The 14797-nt window shown below is 56.1% G+C and overlaps 3 protein-coding genes across 3 annotated transcripts in view; 1 reads left to right on the top strand and 2 right to left on the bottom strand.

Annotated features, from left to right (window-relative positions):
• TMEM167B (transmembrane protein 167B) overlaps nt 1-14797 on the bottom strand; it is a 151022-nt gene that overhangs the window by 57873 nt on the left and 78352 nt on the right. The window lies entirely within an intron of this gene.
• LOC130607407 (tetraspanin-18-like) lies at nt 194-2177 on the top strand. Its single transcript, XM_057424478.1, has 7 exons — nt 194-258; nt 357-551; nt 1001-1075; nt 1246-1344; nt 1472-1651; nt 1763-1846; nt 2034-2177. The coding sequence occupies exons 1-7, from the start codon at nt 202-204 to the stop codon at nt 2079-2081; spliced, it is 738 nt and encodes a 245-aa protein (XP_057280461.1). The 5' UTR covers nt 194-201; the 3' UTR covers nt 2082-2177.
• On the bottom strand, nt 2826-6143 carry UBE2T (ubiquitin conjugating enzyme E2 T). Its single transcript, XM_057424482.1, has 6 exons — nt 6014-6143; nt 5659-5728; nt 5066-5171; nt 3963-4061; nt 3496-3579; nt 2826-3026 (listed from the first exon to the last, which is right to left on the bottom strand). The coding sequence occupies exons 1-6, from the start codon at nt 6120-6122 to the stop codon at nt 2910-2912; spliced, it is 585 nt and encodes a 194-aa protein (XP_057280465.1). The 5' UTR covers nt 6123-6143; the 3' UTR covers nt 2826-2909.

Below are 14797 nucleotides of genomic sequence, written 5' to 3'. Positions count from 1 at the left end.
TGCAGAGGGGGTTTCTCCCCTTGGCACGGAGCTTCTTCCATCCTTGCCGGTGCCGCTCGGAGGCCCCGCAGGGTGAGTGCTGGTGGGGTCCGGAGGGTGCCATGGGGATGGAGGGGATGCTCCGGGGAGGGGGGGGTCCAGGCTCTGCTCTCCCCTCCATAGGGACCAACGCTGCCGTGAAGCCCCGCCTGCGGTGTCCCCATGGGTGTCCTGAGCTGCGTCAAGTACCTGATGCTCATCTTCAACGCGCTGGTGTTTGTGAGTGTGTGTGTCCCCCGCCAAGCTCACTGCACCCCCGGTCCCCATGGGGTGCCTGGGAGTGGTCCCTGCACCCCGTAACCGCGGCCCATCCGCAGGCCGGGGGGACGAGCCTGGTGGCCGTGGGACTCTGGGTGGCCGTGGACCCATCCGGCTTCCAGCACATCGTGGCTGCCAACGGGGTGCTGAGCGCCGGTGCCTTCCTGCTGCTGGCCGTGGGCACGGCCCTGGCGCTGCTGGGCTTCCTGGGCTGCTGCGGGGCCCTGCGCCGGAGCCGAGCGCTGCTGCTGGGGGTGAGCGGGGTGCGAGGATGGGGGGGGGTTCCCCATTGGAGCCCGCATATGCCCCATCCCTCCCAGAACCATTGCATCCATGGGGCTGGAAAAGCCCTTTCAGTTCATCCAGTCCAAGCCTTACCCCAGCACTGCCAAAGCCACCACTGACCCATAGCACTGAGCACTGCAGGGACGGTGGCTCCAGCCCTGCCCTGGGCAGCCTGTTCCAATGCCTGAGCACCCTCTGGGGAAGGCAAAGCAGCTCCCACCCCAGTCTCCATCTTGTGTAGAGCCCAAAGGACGTGAAAAGGCAGCAATGAGGGACACTGGGTTGTCCCCTGTGGCATTTCCAAGCTTCCACCCCCCTGTCCCTTGGTCCCAGGGCACAGGCAGGGCAGGCTGCAGAGGAGGGCAGGAAGAGCTGGAGTGGGGCTGGTCTCTGACACCTTCATCCCGATGCTTTCCAGTTCTTCATCCTCGTGAGCCTCGTCTTCATCACGCAGCTCGTTGGGGCCGTTCTCTTCCTGCTGCACTGGAAACAGGTACCGGCCCCTCTCCTCCTGCCCTGGGTTCCTCTGGGTCGGCTGTGGGGGGCAGCCTTCATCACCCTTATCTTCATCCCCCTCACGCAAGCCTCACCCTGGGTGGTTGGGTACCTACATCCCATAGAATGGGGCTGGTTCGAGGTGGGTCCCATCCCTGGTACCCGCAGATGCAGCCGGAGCTGCTCCTGTCTGAGCTGCGGAGGAGCTACCGCGGGGACGAGGGTGCCGAGGTCTTCTCCACGGCCTGGAACACCCTCATGGTCACGGTGAGCACCCGTGGGACCTGCCGAGGGTGACCCTGGCTGCAGGCGAGGGGCTCGTGGCCCCCAGTGTGGGGCTGTTGCATCCACTCCCCGCTGGCAGCGCATTGATGCCAGTCCCCTTCCTGTCCAGTTCTCCTGTTGTGGTGTTTTAGGACCCGAAGACTTTGGGAACGGTTCCTGCTTCCAGGAGCTGCACCCGGGGATGCCGTGGCCCCGCGTGTGCTGCGCCCGCGATGGGCTCCTGCAGGCAGGGGAGCTGCTGGGCTGGGAGCAGTGCCAGGACCGAAGCCCTGGGTACATCCATGAGCAGGTGGGGGGCTCCCTCCATCACCGCCTCATCCTGCCCGCACCTTGGTCACCCTCTGAGCTCCCGGCCCCATTGGGAGCACGAGGACCCCCGTCCAGCATCTCCCTCCTCCAGGGCTGCTTCTCTGCCTTCGGCCGGACCTTGCAGCAGTTCGTGTCTCTGCCTGGGATCTGCAGCCTGGTTGTGCTGGGCATCGAGGTGCTGCATGGGGCTGGGATGGGGCAGGCACCGCAGCCGGGTTCTCTGGGGGTGAAGGGACCAGGATGGGCGCTCCCCAGCCTCTGGCTGCCACAAGCACCCCCAGAAGGCACACATGGTGTAAAACCACCTGGGGTGAAGGATGGGGGGGGGCTTTGACCTGCTCCCCCCCCTCCTGTCATTGCAGATCTTTGCCATGTTCTTCGCCTTTTGCCTTTACTACAACTTCGACTGAGCAGGACGAGGCCCAGCAGAGAGCAGCCCCAGGGTTGGAGCCAGCAGCAGGAAGGATGCTCCAGGTCCTGGCGTGTCAGAGCACAGCTCTCTCATTCCCTGCCTGTTCCTTCCCCAAGTCCTGTCTCTGCTCCTATGGACACAGAAGGCTGGGCCTGGCTCACGTTCCCTTGGAGCAGGGACAGGACATGGGTTAAATGCCCTGCAGGCAACTGTGTGGAGCAGGAGGCTCTGGTAAGAGATGTCCTGCCCCTAAAAGTTGTCCTTCATCCTACAAGCCTTCTCCAGCTGAGGGGTGCTGGCACCCATCTCTCCTCCCCATCCCACTGCCAGACCTGTGGGCACCCTTTGGGCTTTTCTTCACCCCCCTGCACTGGTGCCTGTCACTGGTGAGACACCACATCCAGGCGCAGCTGCGTCCTCTGACCTGGTCCAAGCTGCATCCAGAGTCTAACACAGCTCTGGAAAGCTGGAATTCCAATGGTCAGGAGACTGAAGCTTGCAGGATTCCTGTCCTTCAGGCACTTCAGTGTTAGGAGGAAAACAGAGTAAACCAGAAAATGTGGTGCTGTTGTCAGTTCTCTGAAAGCTGGAAGGCAGAAGCTGAAGCAGCACTTCCCGTTCCCCTTTGCTTTGGGATATTCCATAAACTCCACCCAACAAACCAGAAACCCAGGTAGAAATTAAAGCTGTATGGCTTATTTACACCATGGAACATCCCACAGGGAAAAAAAAACCTAGGAAAACCTGCTGCAGGCTCTGTTCAGCTCCACCCCTGAGGCCCAGCTGTGCAAAGGGAAAAGGGCAGAGCCACAGGAACAAACCCCGCTCAGGATTCCAGGCGAGGGCTCTTCTCCTTCTTGCTCACGCTGCTCCCTTTCCTCTTCTGGGCAGCAGCTCCCTCGGGGGCACTGGTGGCACTGGGGTCCAGCTTCTCTCCCAAAGCCTGTGATAACAGGAGGAGGAGGTGACTGTGGGGCTGGGCCTGGTGGGTCCGGAGCAGCCCGAGAGGGGATCCCATCAGTAGCTCAAAGGAGGATGGTGCCAGACCCTTCCCAGTGGTGCCCAGGCACAGGACGAGGAGCAATGGCCAGAAACTGAACCACAGCAAGTTCCACCTCAGCAGGAGGAAGAGCTTCTTCCCACTGAGGGTGGCAGAGCACTGGGACAGGCTGCCCAGGGGGGCAGAGGTGCAGAGCCTCCTTCTCTAGAGACATCCCAACCCCACCATTAGAATCATTAGATTTTAATGACCTTAAATAAAGTACAACCAAATTAAACCCATCCAAACCACAGGACAGAAGGGGAGGGAAGGGGAACGCTGCACAAAGTGACTGTGAAAGGCAAACTGGGATAAGGAGGGCTGCTCACAGGCAGAGCCACCCTCGGCTGAGCACACGGAGGGTGCTTCTTACCCTCTTCTGCTGGCTCGCATGCTTCTCAGTCCACTCCCTGGCATTCAGCAGGAAAAGCTCCTTTTTGTACTTGTACTCTGAGGACTGAACATAAGGCAAAGAGAGATTTGACTTCATGCAAACATCACACCAAGAAGCTGGGCCTAAGGTCTTGCTTTCGGACCCTTAAACCAGATCAAACCCCTACGAGCCCACGGTACAACACATGAAGTGACTTCTGTTTGCCGAGTGAACACACACTGCTGTTTGCAGTGGCAGGACAAGAGCTTTATATCTCTGCTGAGCCCAGCTCCACCTGCCCCAGCTGCCTTTGGGAAACACAGGCATGCCCCCAGGCCTGGCCAAGAGCGAGCTACACTGCTTGTGTGTTAAGCCAGGGCAGGGGAAGGGGAAGCACAGCCTGAATCTAACACCCTGCTCCTCCCCAGTCTGTGCCTGCAGCTGCAGGAGAGGAAGAGCTCACATACTATGGATGCCATGAGAGGGTCATCGGGGTTGGGCTCTGCCATCAGCAGCTGTATGGAGGTCAGCAGAGTGGAGATGTTCAAGGAAGGTGTCCATGCACCCTGCAAGGAAATGGGGTGAGAGCAGCAGTTAGAAAGAACCCTGGGACCACCCCCCTGCAGTCCTGATCCGGCTCTGGGGCAGCAGCACAAGAGGGACATGGAGCTGTTGGAGCGAGTCCAGAGGAGGCCATGGAGATGCTGCGAGGGCTGGAGCAGCTCTGCTCTGGAGCCAGGCTGAGAGAGCTGGGCTGGGGCAGCCTGGAGAAGAGAAGGCTCCTGAAGGGGAGACCTGAGAGCAGCTCCAGTGCCTGAAGGGGCTGCAGGAAAGCTGGAGAGGGGCTTGGGACAAGGGATGTAGGGACAGGCCAAGGGGAATGGCTTTAACCTGCCAGAGGGGAGACTGAGATGAGCTCTTAGGCAGAAGCTCTTCCCTGGGAGGGTGCTGAGGCGCTGGCACAGGGTGCCCAGAGAAGCTGTGGCTGCCCCATCCCTGGCAGTGTTCAAGGCCAGGTTGGACACAGGGGCTTGGAACAAGCTGCTCTAGCAGAAGGGGTCCCTGCCCGTGGCAGGGGTTGGAACTGGATGAGCTTTAAGGTCCCTTCCAACCCAAACCAGTCTGGGATTCTATGAAACATGCCCATGGGCTGCCTAGAGAAACCTCAGGACTGGCAGCATTTAAACCTCATCTGCTTACAAGCTGCCTCGGGACGTGCAGCACTTCAGCCCCACCAAAGCCCCAGCCCTGCTCTCAACACCCAGGCAGTGATGGCCTCTCTGAGGAAGGCTGACTGATACCACATCCTCCCTGGCTCTGCTTGGTGGGACCAGGGTAACCCATATCCACAGAACCACCTAATGCCTTTTGACAACAATCCCTAAATCTTGGAACCTTCTGTGGAAGAAAAGCTCATGTTCTAGTCTCTAAACAAAGGAGATGCTGCTCAGAAACTTTATTCCCGTGCTCCTGTGTAAATAAGTCAGTAGCAAACAGACATTCAAGAAGGGTTTTACAAGAACAAGACAAGGAGGTCACTGTTGTGCTCGGGCCCAAGGAGCTCTCTTACCTTTGGTGGTAATTTAAGAACATCCATGCAAATCCTCCCAGCAGAGTCAATGTTAGGATGATAAATTGGGGTCAGAAAGCGAATCTTGGGGGGCTCAAATGGGTACCTTTAAGGACAAGTGTCAAGAAACATAAAGTTACTTTCCTCTCTACACCAGCACCCAATAATGCCATCATTCCCTCCCTTGGCTGTATAGTAAGTGGCATCCTTCCCCACAGATGCCTGGAGGAGGTAAGGCTTTGCCTTCACCACATCCCACTGGCACTTCCCTGGGTAGCTTCCCACAAAGCAAACGTGGAAGGAAGCTTTCCACTCGTGAACAAGCTCCTTTCCAGGAAGCTTTGAGGACTATGAGGAAGCAGACATCATGTCCTAGTGCTTTTAATCACATGATAGAGAATGTCCCATGTGAAACAAATACAGCAGCTCATGGAAATCAGCTGATGACATTCCTTAAATGAAGGCTCTCACCTAATCCACCACCTTCCTTTTGCCTCCCAACAAAGAAAGACTTAAAGGAAGCACCTGCAGCAAGGATCTTAAGTGAAGCAGCACTACCCCAGCTGCCTCACTAGATGTCGTTGCCCACTCACCTTTCAGGAACCAGTATTTCCAGGTCGAATATCCCTTTCTCATACGGCGTGCCTGCAGCTCCTACGATTTCTTTAGGAGCAAGATTCAGACAGAAACGTTACGTTCAAACCCACTGCAATTCATCCAACAGCATCTGTAGCACTTACAGAGCCCTTAAGTTCAAGAGCAAGGAACAAAGAGGGCATTTGTGTGACCAGTGCCACTCCAAGGCAATCAGAACCATTGGCCAAGCTTAAAGAAAGCCAACACAAGACAACCCCACCATCCATATAACCCACCAAGCAGACAGCACCCAGCAAATCCAAGCTCGATAGCAAGCTCCAGCGCATCCCCTCCCCCCCGAGGGGTACGTACGTGCTCGGAGCTGATCCACCCGGTTTGCCTCTTGCCAGCAGGTGATGCCCGGGGGCGGCTCCGTGGTCAGGAGCGAGAGCTCCCTCTTCAGCCGCGATGCTCTCTGCATTGTGGGAGGCTCGGAGGTGGCAGAACCCGGGGGTCAGCGCTGCCCGAACGGGATGGCAACAACAGCGTTTAACTGAGAGCTTCCTTCTGGCTAACGGGGGTTAACCCGGGTCCAGGCTGGTGGGAGCCTGCTCCTGCTCTCAGATGGAGGATGGGACCCAACCCCGTCCTTTATCACCCCTCTGAGCCCCGCAGGCCCCAGCTGAGCCCAATAAATCCCACCCTCCCGGGGCCCCCCTTCCCCTTCCAGGCCCCCCCTTTGCCATGCTGGGACCCCACAGGTGCTTTGGATGGGGTCACCCGCCCGTGCCCCCCCTCCCTGCAGCAGGCAGGGCCCCTCTCCCCATCCCAAAGCCCCCCCCCCGCCCCAACGCCCCTCCCTGTGCAGGGGACACCCCAAAACTGCCCCAGGGGTTGGACATTACAGGCAGGACCCCCCCCCAAGGCACAGCCCTCCCCATCTCACCCACAGGGACCCCCCCCTGCCCACATAAACGCACCCCACACCTCCCACCCGAGGAAGGGGACCCCCCCTCAGGGCACAGCGAGCCCCACACAGGCCCAGCGCACTAAGGCCTAATCCTGACCCCCCCACCCCGGATTACCTCACCGCTCCTCAGCCTGAGCACCCACAATGGAGGAGCTGAGCACCCTCCCCCACCTAATTACCCTCCCCTAATTACCCCCCTCCCCTAATTACCCCCTCCTCACACGCACCCGCGGCCTGAGGCGGCGGCGCGGCGCGGGCAGCAGGGGCGGGGTTTTCCCCCGGTTGCTAGGCGCCGGCGGAAGCCCCGCCCCACGCCGGCGCTGATTGGGTAAGACCAAGCCACGCCCCCTGAGTGGCGGTGTTTCGAACGCGAGGCGGAGGTGAGCTGCTATTGGAGGAGAGCCGAGGGCGGGAACGGCAGGGGCAGGGCAAGGGCAAGGCATGGGTATGGGCATGGGTATGGGCATGGGTATGGGCATGGGTATGGGTACGGGCATGGGTATGGGCATGGGTATGGGTATGGGTATGGGCATGGGTATGGTTACGGGTATGGGCATGGGTATGGGCATGGGTATGGGTATGGGTATGGGCATGGGTATGGGTACGGGTATGGGCATGGGCATGGGTATGGGCATGGGCATGGGTATGGGCATGGGTATGGGTATGGGTATGGGCATGGGTATGGTTACGGGTATGGGCATGGGTATGGGCATGGGTATGGGTATGGGTATGGGTATGGGCATGGGTATGGTTACGGGTATGGGCATGGGTATGGGTATGGGCATGGGTATGGGCATGGGTATGGGCATGGGTATGGGCATGGGTATGGTTACGGGTATGGGCATGGGTATGGGTATGGGTATGGGCATGGGTATGGTTACGGGTATGGGCATGGGTATGGGTACGGGTATGGGCATGGGCATGGGTATGGGCATGGGCATGGGTATGGGTATGAGTATGGGTATGGGTACGGGTACGGGTATGGGTACGGGTACGGGTATGGGCATGGGTATGGGCATGGGTATGGTTACGGGTATGGGTATGGGTATGGGTATGGGCATGGGTATGGGCATGGGTATGGGCATGGGTATGGTTACGGGTATGGGCATGGGTATGGGTACGGGTATGGGCATGGGTATGGGTATGGGCATGGGTATGGGCATGGGTATGGGTATGAGTATGGGTATGGGTACGGGTACGGGTATGGGCATGGGTATGGGTATGGGCATGGGCATGGGTATGGGCAAGGGCAGGGGCATGGGCAGGGCAGGGGCATGGGGAGGGCACGGACAGGGCAAGGGCAGGGGCAGGGGCATGGGCAGAGCAAGGCAGGGGCATGGGCAAGGCGTGGGCAAAGCAAGGCAGGGGCAGGGGTATGGGCATGGGCAAGGCAGGGGCATGGGCAGGGATATGAGCAAGGGCATGGGTATGGGCAAGGGCAGGGATATGGGCAAGGGCAGGGGCAGGGATATGGGCAAGGGCATGGGTATGGGCAAGGGCAGGGGCATGGGCAGGGGTAGGGCAAGGGCTGGGGCTGGGGCAGGGGCAGGGCAGGGCAGGGGGAGCTGCCTGTCAGTGGTTGTGTGGCATCCTCTCATCGAGGTGATGTGCTATGGAGAGCCAGGAAACCCTTGTGGTAAAGCCCAGCTGTCTGGTTTGGGGCCTAAATCCCAGCCTGGTTTGGGTTGGAAGGGACCTTAAAGCTCCTCCAGCTCCAAGCCCTGCCACAGGCAGGGACACCTTCCACTAGAGCAGGTTCTCAGTGGCCAGGGCTGATGTGGGGATTGGCACAGTCATTCCCCCTTGGACTGCAGCAGCTTTTGCAGCCAAAGTGCTCAACTCTCACCCTCCCAAATGGCTGCACTGGGTGACCCGGCCCCATTCACCCCACAAGGAACAGCTTTAGCAACCTCGTAAAAGATGATCTGGCTTGTACTGTTCCCTGAAACACTCATGAGCATCATGGAGACAAACCCAGCTGCGTGCCCAGGCTGGACCAGAGCCCATTGCAACCCCCTGGGAACTGAACCCTCAACACTCTGGGGTGTGGGACATGGAGCTGATGGAGCAAGGCCAGAAGAGTCCATGGAGATGCTGCGAGGGCTGGAGCAGCTCTGCTCTGGAGCCAGGCTGAGAGAGCTGGGCTGGGGCAGCCTGGAGAAGAGAAGGCTCCTGAAGGGGAGACCTGAGAGCAGCTCCAGTGCCTGAAGGGGCTGCAGGAAAGCTGGAGAGGGGCTTGGGACAAGGGATGTAGGGACAGGCCAAGGGGAATGGCTTTAACCTGCCCGAGGGGAGACTGAGATGAGCTCTTAGGCAGAAGCTCTTCCCTGTGAGGGTGCTGAGGCGCTGGCACAGGGTGCCCAGAGAAGCTGTGGCTGCCCCATCCCTGGCAGTGTTCAAGGCCAGGTTGGACACAGGGCCTTGGAGCAAGCTGCTCTATGGAAGGGGTCCCTGCCCGTGGCAGGGGTTGAAGCTGGAGGAGCTTTAAGGTCCCTTCAACCCAAACCAGGCTGGGATTCTGTGACAGCTGCAGCTGAAGTTCCAAATCATGCCAAAAAATGCTTCTATTTACAGGCACCCTGTGCCAGCGCCTCAGCACTCTCACAGGGAAGCGCTTCTGCCTAAGAGCTCAGCTCAATCTCCCTTCTGTCAGTTTAGAGCCATTCCTGTCCCCGTGGGCTGCCAAGCTGAGGAAGGACTTTCCAACTTTAATTCTTCCCTTCTTGCTGTAGATGCCACCGATGGCCCAATGGAAACGCAGGTCAAACGTGACCACCCCGGAGAACACATTCCAAAAGGAAAGGTGGCCAGAATGCCAGAACAAACCTGCATCCCAGCTGGGTTCACCTCTTTGGAACCACAAAATGGCAAAGGGGGAAAGGCAGAGGTCAGCTGAAGTGGACAAACGCGCTCAGAACCTTGCCCTGCAAGTGGTGCCTCTTGCTTGAGAACTGATCTTTCTTGCCCAGATCTCTCCTTCTTGGCTCCTTCCTCGGGAACTGTGGGGTAAATGTTCCTTCTGCCATGGACCACATGTAAAAACTCACCCTTCCACTGAAACATCTCACTGTGGAGCTTCGCAAGGCTGGAGGAGTCCATCGCCCTTGTTACGGCGGGGTTTGGTGGGGTGGGAGGGGGGCAGTGGGGTTTAATCACTGGAGGTACTATTTCTGACACGGAAAACGTGAAGTCTCTAAAGCAATCTGTTCTCACAGTTGGTCTCCATCTGTCCTCTTTGGAAACCTGGCTGCAAGACAAGTCTAAGTGCAATCCAGTGCACCCGAACTCCTTCACTTGAAGGCATCCATGGATCCAGTGCCGAAGCAGCATCGGGACCTCTTTGCACCAGGAGGTGCACAAAGCCTGCTGCCAGCAGCATCTCCCAGTGCTGCTGCTGACCTGCAGGACCTGTTGGGGAAGAGCACAGCGGCACGGCCTTCAGCTTCCTCCATGCAACAACTGTCATGCTGGTCCAAGAGGCTCATTGGCCTCTCCTGCTGCACCAAGCTCCTGTACTTGACAATTCAGCTCCTCAGCAAACCTAATGATTTGCAAGGATGACCAGAAGGAAAGGGAGTGACCAAACCTTTCAATGCAGTGCTTCTTGCCTCAGGGAGCATGAACGCTGCTCTGAAGCCTCCTGGCATCCATCATCTTTCTAATTGGGTTCTTTCCTGGGCTTAAAGGAATGTAGTGCATCCGTGTCTGCAGGGCAGGTGGCCACAGGAACGCAGAGCTGGTTCTTGCCTCATGTTTTAAGGCACAGTCATTGCCTTCAAGCCCTGAATGGGCTGGTCTCTGGTTACCTGAGACATCTGCACCTTGGAGTGCCTTGTGTCACCTGAGCTTCACTGTGAGTCCTGGGACCTGTCTAGCACAGGAAAAGACAGGACCAGCAGCAGCTGTCAAGTGCCCTTTGCTGTTCAGCATCACCTGTAACCTTGTGGTGCAGGAGATGACTTTGGATGCTTAATGGACATGAATGTGCACGCAGCCAGAGTGGCAGGGGTTGGAGCTGGATGAGCTTTAAGGTTCCTTCCAACCCAAACCGTTCCGTGATTCCATGAAATCAGATGTGGAATGCGAAATTCTTGTGAACCCTCATGAAGTCCTATCTGAATGAAACCAAGGTTTCACTATGTCTAACCCCAAGTTTACTCTCCCAAGCCGGATAACTGGCAGAGAAGTGAGGCAGCTTTACTATTTATACTTGTGCATTTGCTTTGCCTGGTTGAAACCCCTGATTTGGCAGGCATCACCACAGAGGTGGAACCAGCCTCGGTAGGGCACACATACCTTTAGTGCCTTGCCACTCCAAAGTGGCAGTTTATAATCCATGTAGCATGGATTGAATAGGCAGCATGTGATCAACCCGAATTCAGCATCATTTAGTGCTGTCACAAGTGTCACCAGACTCCAGCTCTGTTAGGGCACCAGTTATTTTAGCTGCATTTGCCACCTTGGGATAGCTCAGTGGCATCAAGTTTGACAAGAGCAAGTGTTCCCAATAGCTGCAGTGACTGGCAGAGGATGGATCTGCCTGGCTGCTCTTCTAATGGAAGTGTCAAACCATCAAGCCACAAAATCCTCTTGAAGAGAAGCCTGGACTAGCACGCGAGAGATAAATAGCTTGTCAGTTCTGCTGTCATTAGACACGCAGTGAACTCAAAGTCCAATGATGCCATATGGACAGGCAGGAAAAGGAGGATTGAACTGGTTTTCCCCGAAGGCTTCATCAAAATGGATGTTTGTGTGAAGGCTGGGGCTCTGTTTTGCAATTTAGAGGAAGAGGGTTTTATACCTCACTGAACGTCTTGAATTTAACAGGAGGAGAAAGTGATGGCGAGGAAAGAGCCTTAGAGAAATCTTCAGTTTAGCTGCTTCTAAATGCAAAAGGCAAAGATCTCCCTCACTGGTGATGGTGATGCTGCTGCAGCAAGAGTTGTAGCACAGGACTCAGGTCAGCTCTCATTGAACTGGGCAAGGTGTCTGCAGGGCGCTGGGGCTACTGGATGCATCAGCAAATGAGAAATCCCTTTCCAGAGATGAGCTTCCTTTGCTTCTGAGAAATAAAAGATGGAGTTAGTCCTGACAGTGCAGGTCATAGAACCCCAGCCTGGTTTGGGTTGAAGGGACCTTAAAGCTCCTCCAGCTCCAACCCCTGCCACAGGCAGGGACCCCTTCCACTAGAGCAGCTTGCTCCAAGTCCCTGTGTCCAACCTGCCCTTGAACACTGCCAGGGATGGGGCAGCCACAGCTTCTCTGGGCACCCTCACAGTGCCTCAGCACCCTCACAGGGAGGAGCTTCTGCCTTAGATCCAACCTGAACTTCCCCTGTTTCAGTTTGAACCCATCACCCCTTGTCCTATCGCTACAGTCCCTGATGAAGAGCCCCTCTCCAGCATCCTTGTAGCCCCCTTCAGATACTGGAAGCCAGAGGAGCTTAGTCCCCATCAACAAGAGAGAAGGGGCCTGTCAGCACAGATGGAAGAAAGTCACTGTTCCTGCACATGTGGAGAGCAGTTGAGGAAGCTAAAGCCCTCATGGAATTAAATCTGGCCAGGGATGTCAAGGGCAACAAGAAGAGCTTCTGCAGGTACATGGGTGAGGAAAGGAAGAGTAGGGAAAATGTGGGCACTTTCCAGAAGGAAATGGGAGGCCTCATTACCTGCAGAATGGAGAAGGCTGAGGAACTCCATGACTCTTTCCCCTTGGTCTTCACCAGCAATTGCTCCAGCCACAGCACCCAAGCTGCAGAAGGCAAAGGCAGGGACTGTGAGAATGAAGAAGCACCTGCAGGAGGAGATCAGGGTCGAGACCATCTAAGGAACGTGAAGGTGCACAAGTCCATAGGACCTGAAGAAATGCATCCATGGGGCTGAGGGAAATGAGAAATCGAGGCAGTCTGGTGAGGTCCCCACTGACTGGAAAACGGGAAACACAACCCCCGTTTTTAAACAGGGAAAGGGAAGACTCCAGACCGATCAGTGTCACCTCTGTCCGTGGCAGGACCAGGCAGCAAGATCCTCTTGGGCACATGGAAAAGCAGGAGGTGATTGCTGAGAGCCAACAGGGCTTCGCTGAGGGCAAATCGTGCCTGACAAATCTGGTGGCTGTAGGACAGGGTTACAGAGCTGGTGGAGAAGGGAAGTGTGAGCACTGGAGTTGTGCAAGGTATTTGACACTGTTCTGCACGGCATCCTTATGGAGAGACACAGATTGGATGGACGGACCCCTCGCTGGATAAGGAATTGGCTGAATGGTCCCACTCATTGTCCAGCAGCTCCACGGCCATGTGGAGATCAGTGTCAAGTGGTGTCCCTCAGGGGCTGTGTGGAGACCTCAGAGCAGCTTCCAGTATCTGAAGGGGGCCTGTAAGGATGCTGGGGAGGGACTCGTCATTAGGGACTGCAGTGACAGGACAAGGGGTGATGGGTTCAAACTTAAACAGGGGAAGTTTAGATTGGATCTAAGGAGGAAGTTCTTTACTGTGAGGGTGCTGAGGCACTGGAATGGGTTGCCCAGGGAAGTTGTGAATGCTCCATCCCTGGCAGTGTTCAAGGCCAGTCAGGACAGAGCCTTGGGTGCCATGGTTTAGTGTGAGGTGTCCCTGCCCATGGCAGGGGTGTTGGAACTGGATGATCTTAAGGTCCTTTCCAACCCTAACTATTCTGTCATTCTATGTTTGGGAGGCACTGTCTCCAAACCAACTGATAATTAGAAGGATGGTAAAGAATCATTCACTCATGTTAGTAAGACTACTAAATTCTGTTATCACACCACAGACTTACAACACAAACCATGTTCTCTATCTTGGACCTATGTTGAGCTAAAAGTATTTTAACCCTATGTTTCCCAGGCACTTGCTTTCCTTATATCAAGCCCACCTCACAGGCATGTCAAGGTCCCTCTGGATGGCATTCCTCCCCTTCAGCGTACCAACTGAACCACACAGCTTGGTGTCATCAGCAAACTTGCTGAGGGCGCAGACATCCTTATATCCAAGCTGGAGAGGCACGGATTGGATGGATGGACCCCTCGCTGGATAAGGAATTGGCTGAATGGTCCCGCTCATTGTCCAGCAGCTCCATGGCCATGTGGAGATCAGTGCCAAGCAGTGTCCCTCAGGGGTTGCTGTGTGGGGCCCGGCACTGTTCTGATACACGGATAGACTGCAATGCGTTATAAAGTAGGTATGCTTTATTCAGCGCTGAGGCGCATGGGGGATCGCTCCTCCAAAGGCATGCTCACCTTTCTTTTGCCACTCAGTTTGTTTATATTACATATAATAATTACCTAAACATGGAATTGCGTCATGCCTAATACATATGCAAAACCTACTCCCATCTAGTATTATAATTAGTTTTCTGGCATTCATCCCATTGGTGCGCCTGCGCAGTGCCTCCTGGTGGTGGTCGTTAGGGGGTCATGAGGATGAAGGTCTCTAGCTCCTCTTCATCACTGCGAGCAATCTCTTGCTTTCACAGAGACTCAATGGGGTTTCGGCTCCTGTCCAAACCTCAGGTTCGGTACAAGCCGGTTTTACTTATCTTAAAGCAGAAACTTGTCAAGTTTGCAAGTTTTGTTACTCTGGCTATCTTTTGTTCCTTTGCTTTCTATGGATCCTATTTAACCAAGAATGTCTTCAATGTTAGGTTATGAATCTGATCTACTACAATTCTGCCTCGCAGCCGTAACTCCTGCAATTCTGCTTCACCGTTCTAGCAACTTTGACTCCTACGGTTCTGCTTCACCAAGCACAGCGACTGCTTCAGCAAGCAGGCACAATGTTAACCCTTTATTCCCAGGTATCACCTGGACTTGTGCAAGGTGTTTGACACTGTTCTGCACGGCATCCTCATGGACAGACATGGATTGGATGGACGGACCCCTCGCTGGATCAGGAATTGGCTGGATGGTCCCACTCATCATCCAGCAGCTCGCTGGCCATGTGGAGATCAGTGCCAAGCGGTGTCCCTCAGGGGTTGCTGGTGTGGGGACCGGCGTTCAACATCCTTGTCGGTGCCATGGCCAGTGGAACGGAGCACCCTCAGCAGGTTCGGGGGTGCACCAAGCCGTGTGTGTGGGTCAGCACAATGGAGGGAATTCAGACCAGAACTGACTTTACCTTCATGGGTGAATCTGTTACCGTGAAACCCGGACGAGGACATGGAGAGGGCTCTGAC

Source organism: Pezoporus wallicus, unplaced genomic scaffold (genome assembly GCF_028554395.1).
Source record: "Pezoporus wallicus isolate ANWC-B61680 ecotype Strahan unplaced genomic scaffold, APGP_CSIRO_Pwel_v1 contig_9123, whole genome shotgun sequence".
NCBI classification, from domain to species: domain Eukaryota; kingdom Metazoa; phylum Chordata; class Aves; order Psittaciformes; family Psittacidae; genus Pezoporus; species Pezoporus wallicus.
Note: the sequence above shows the minus strand (reverse complement) of the source record. Positions and strands in the feature narration are given on the sequence as shown.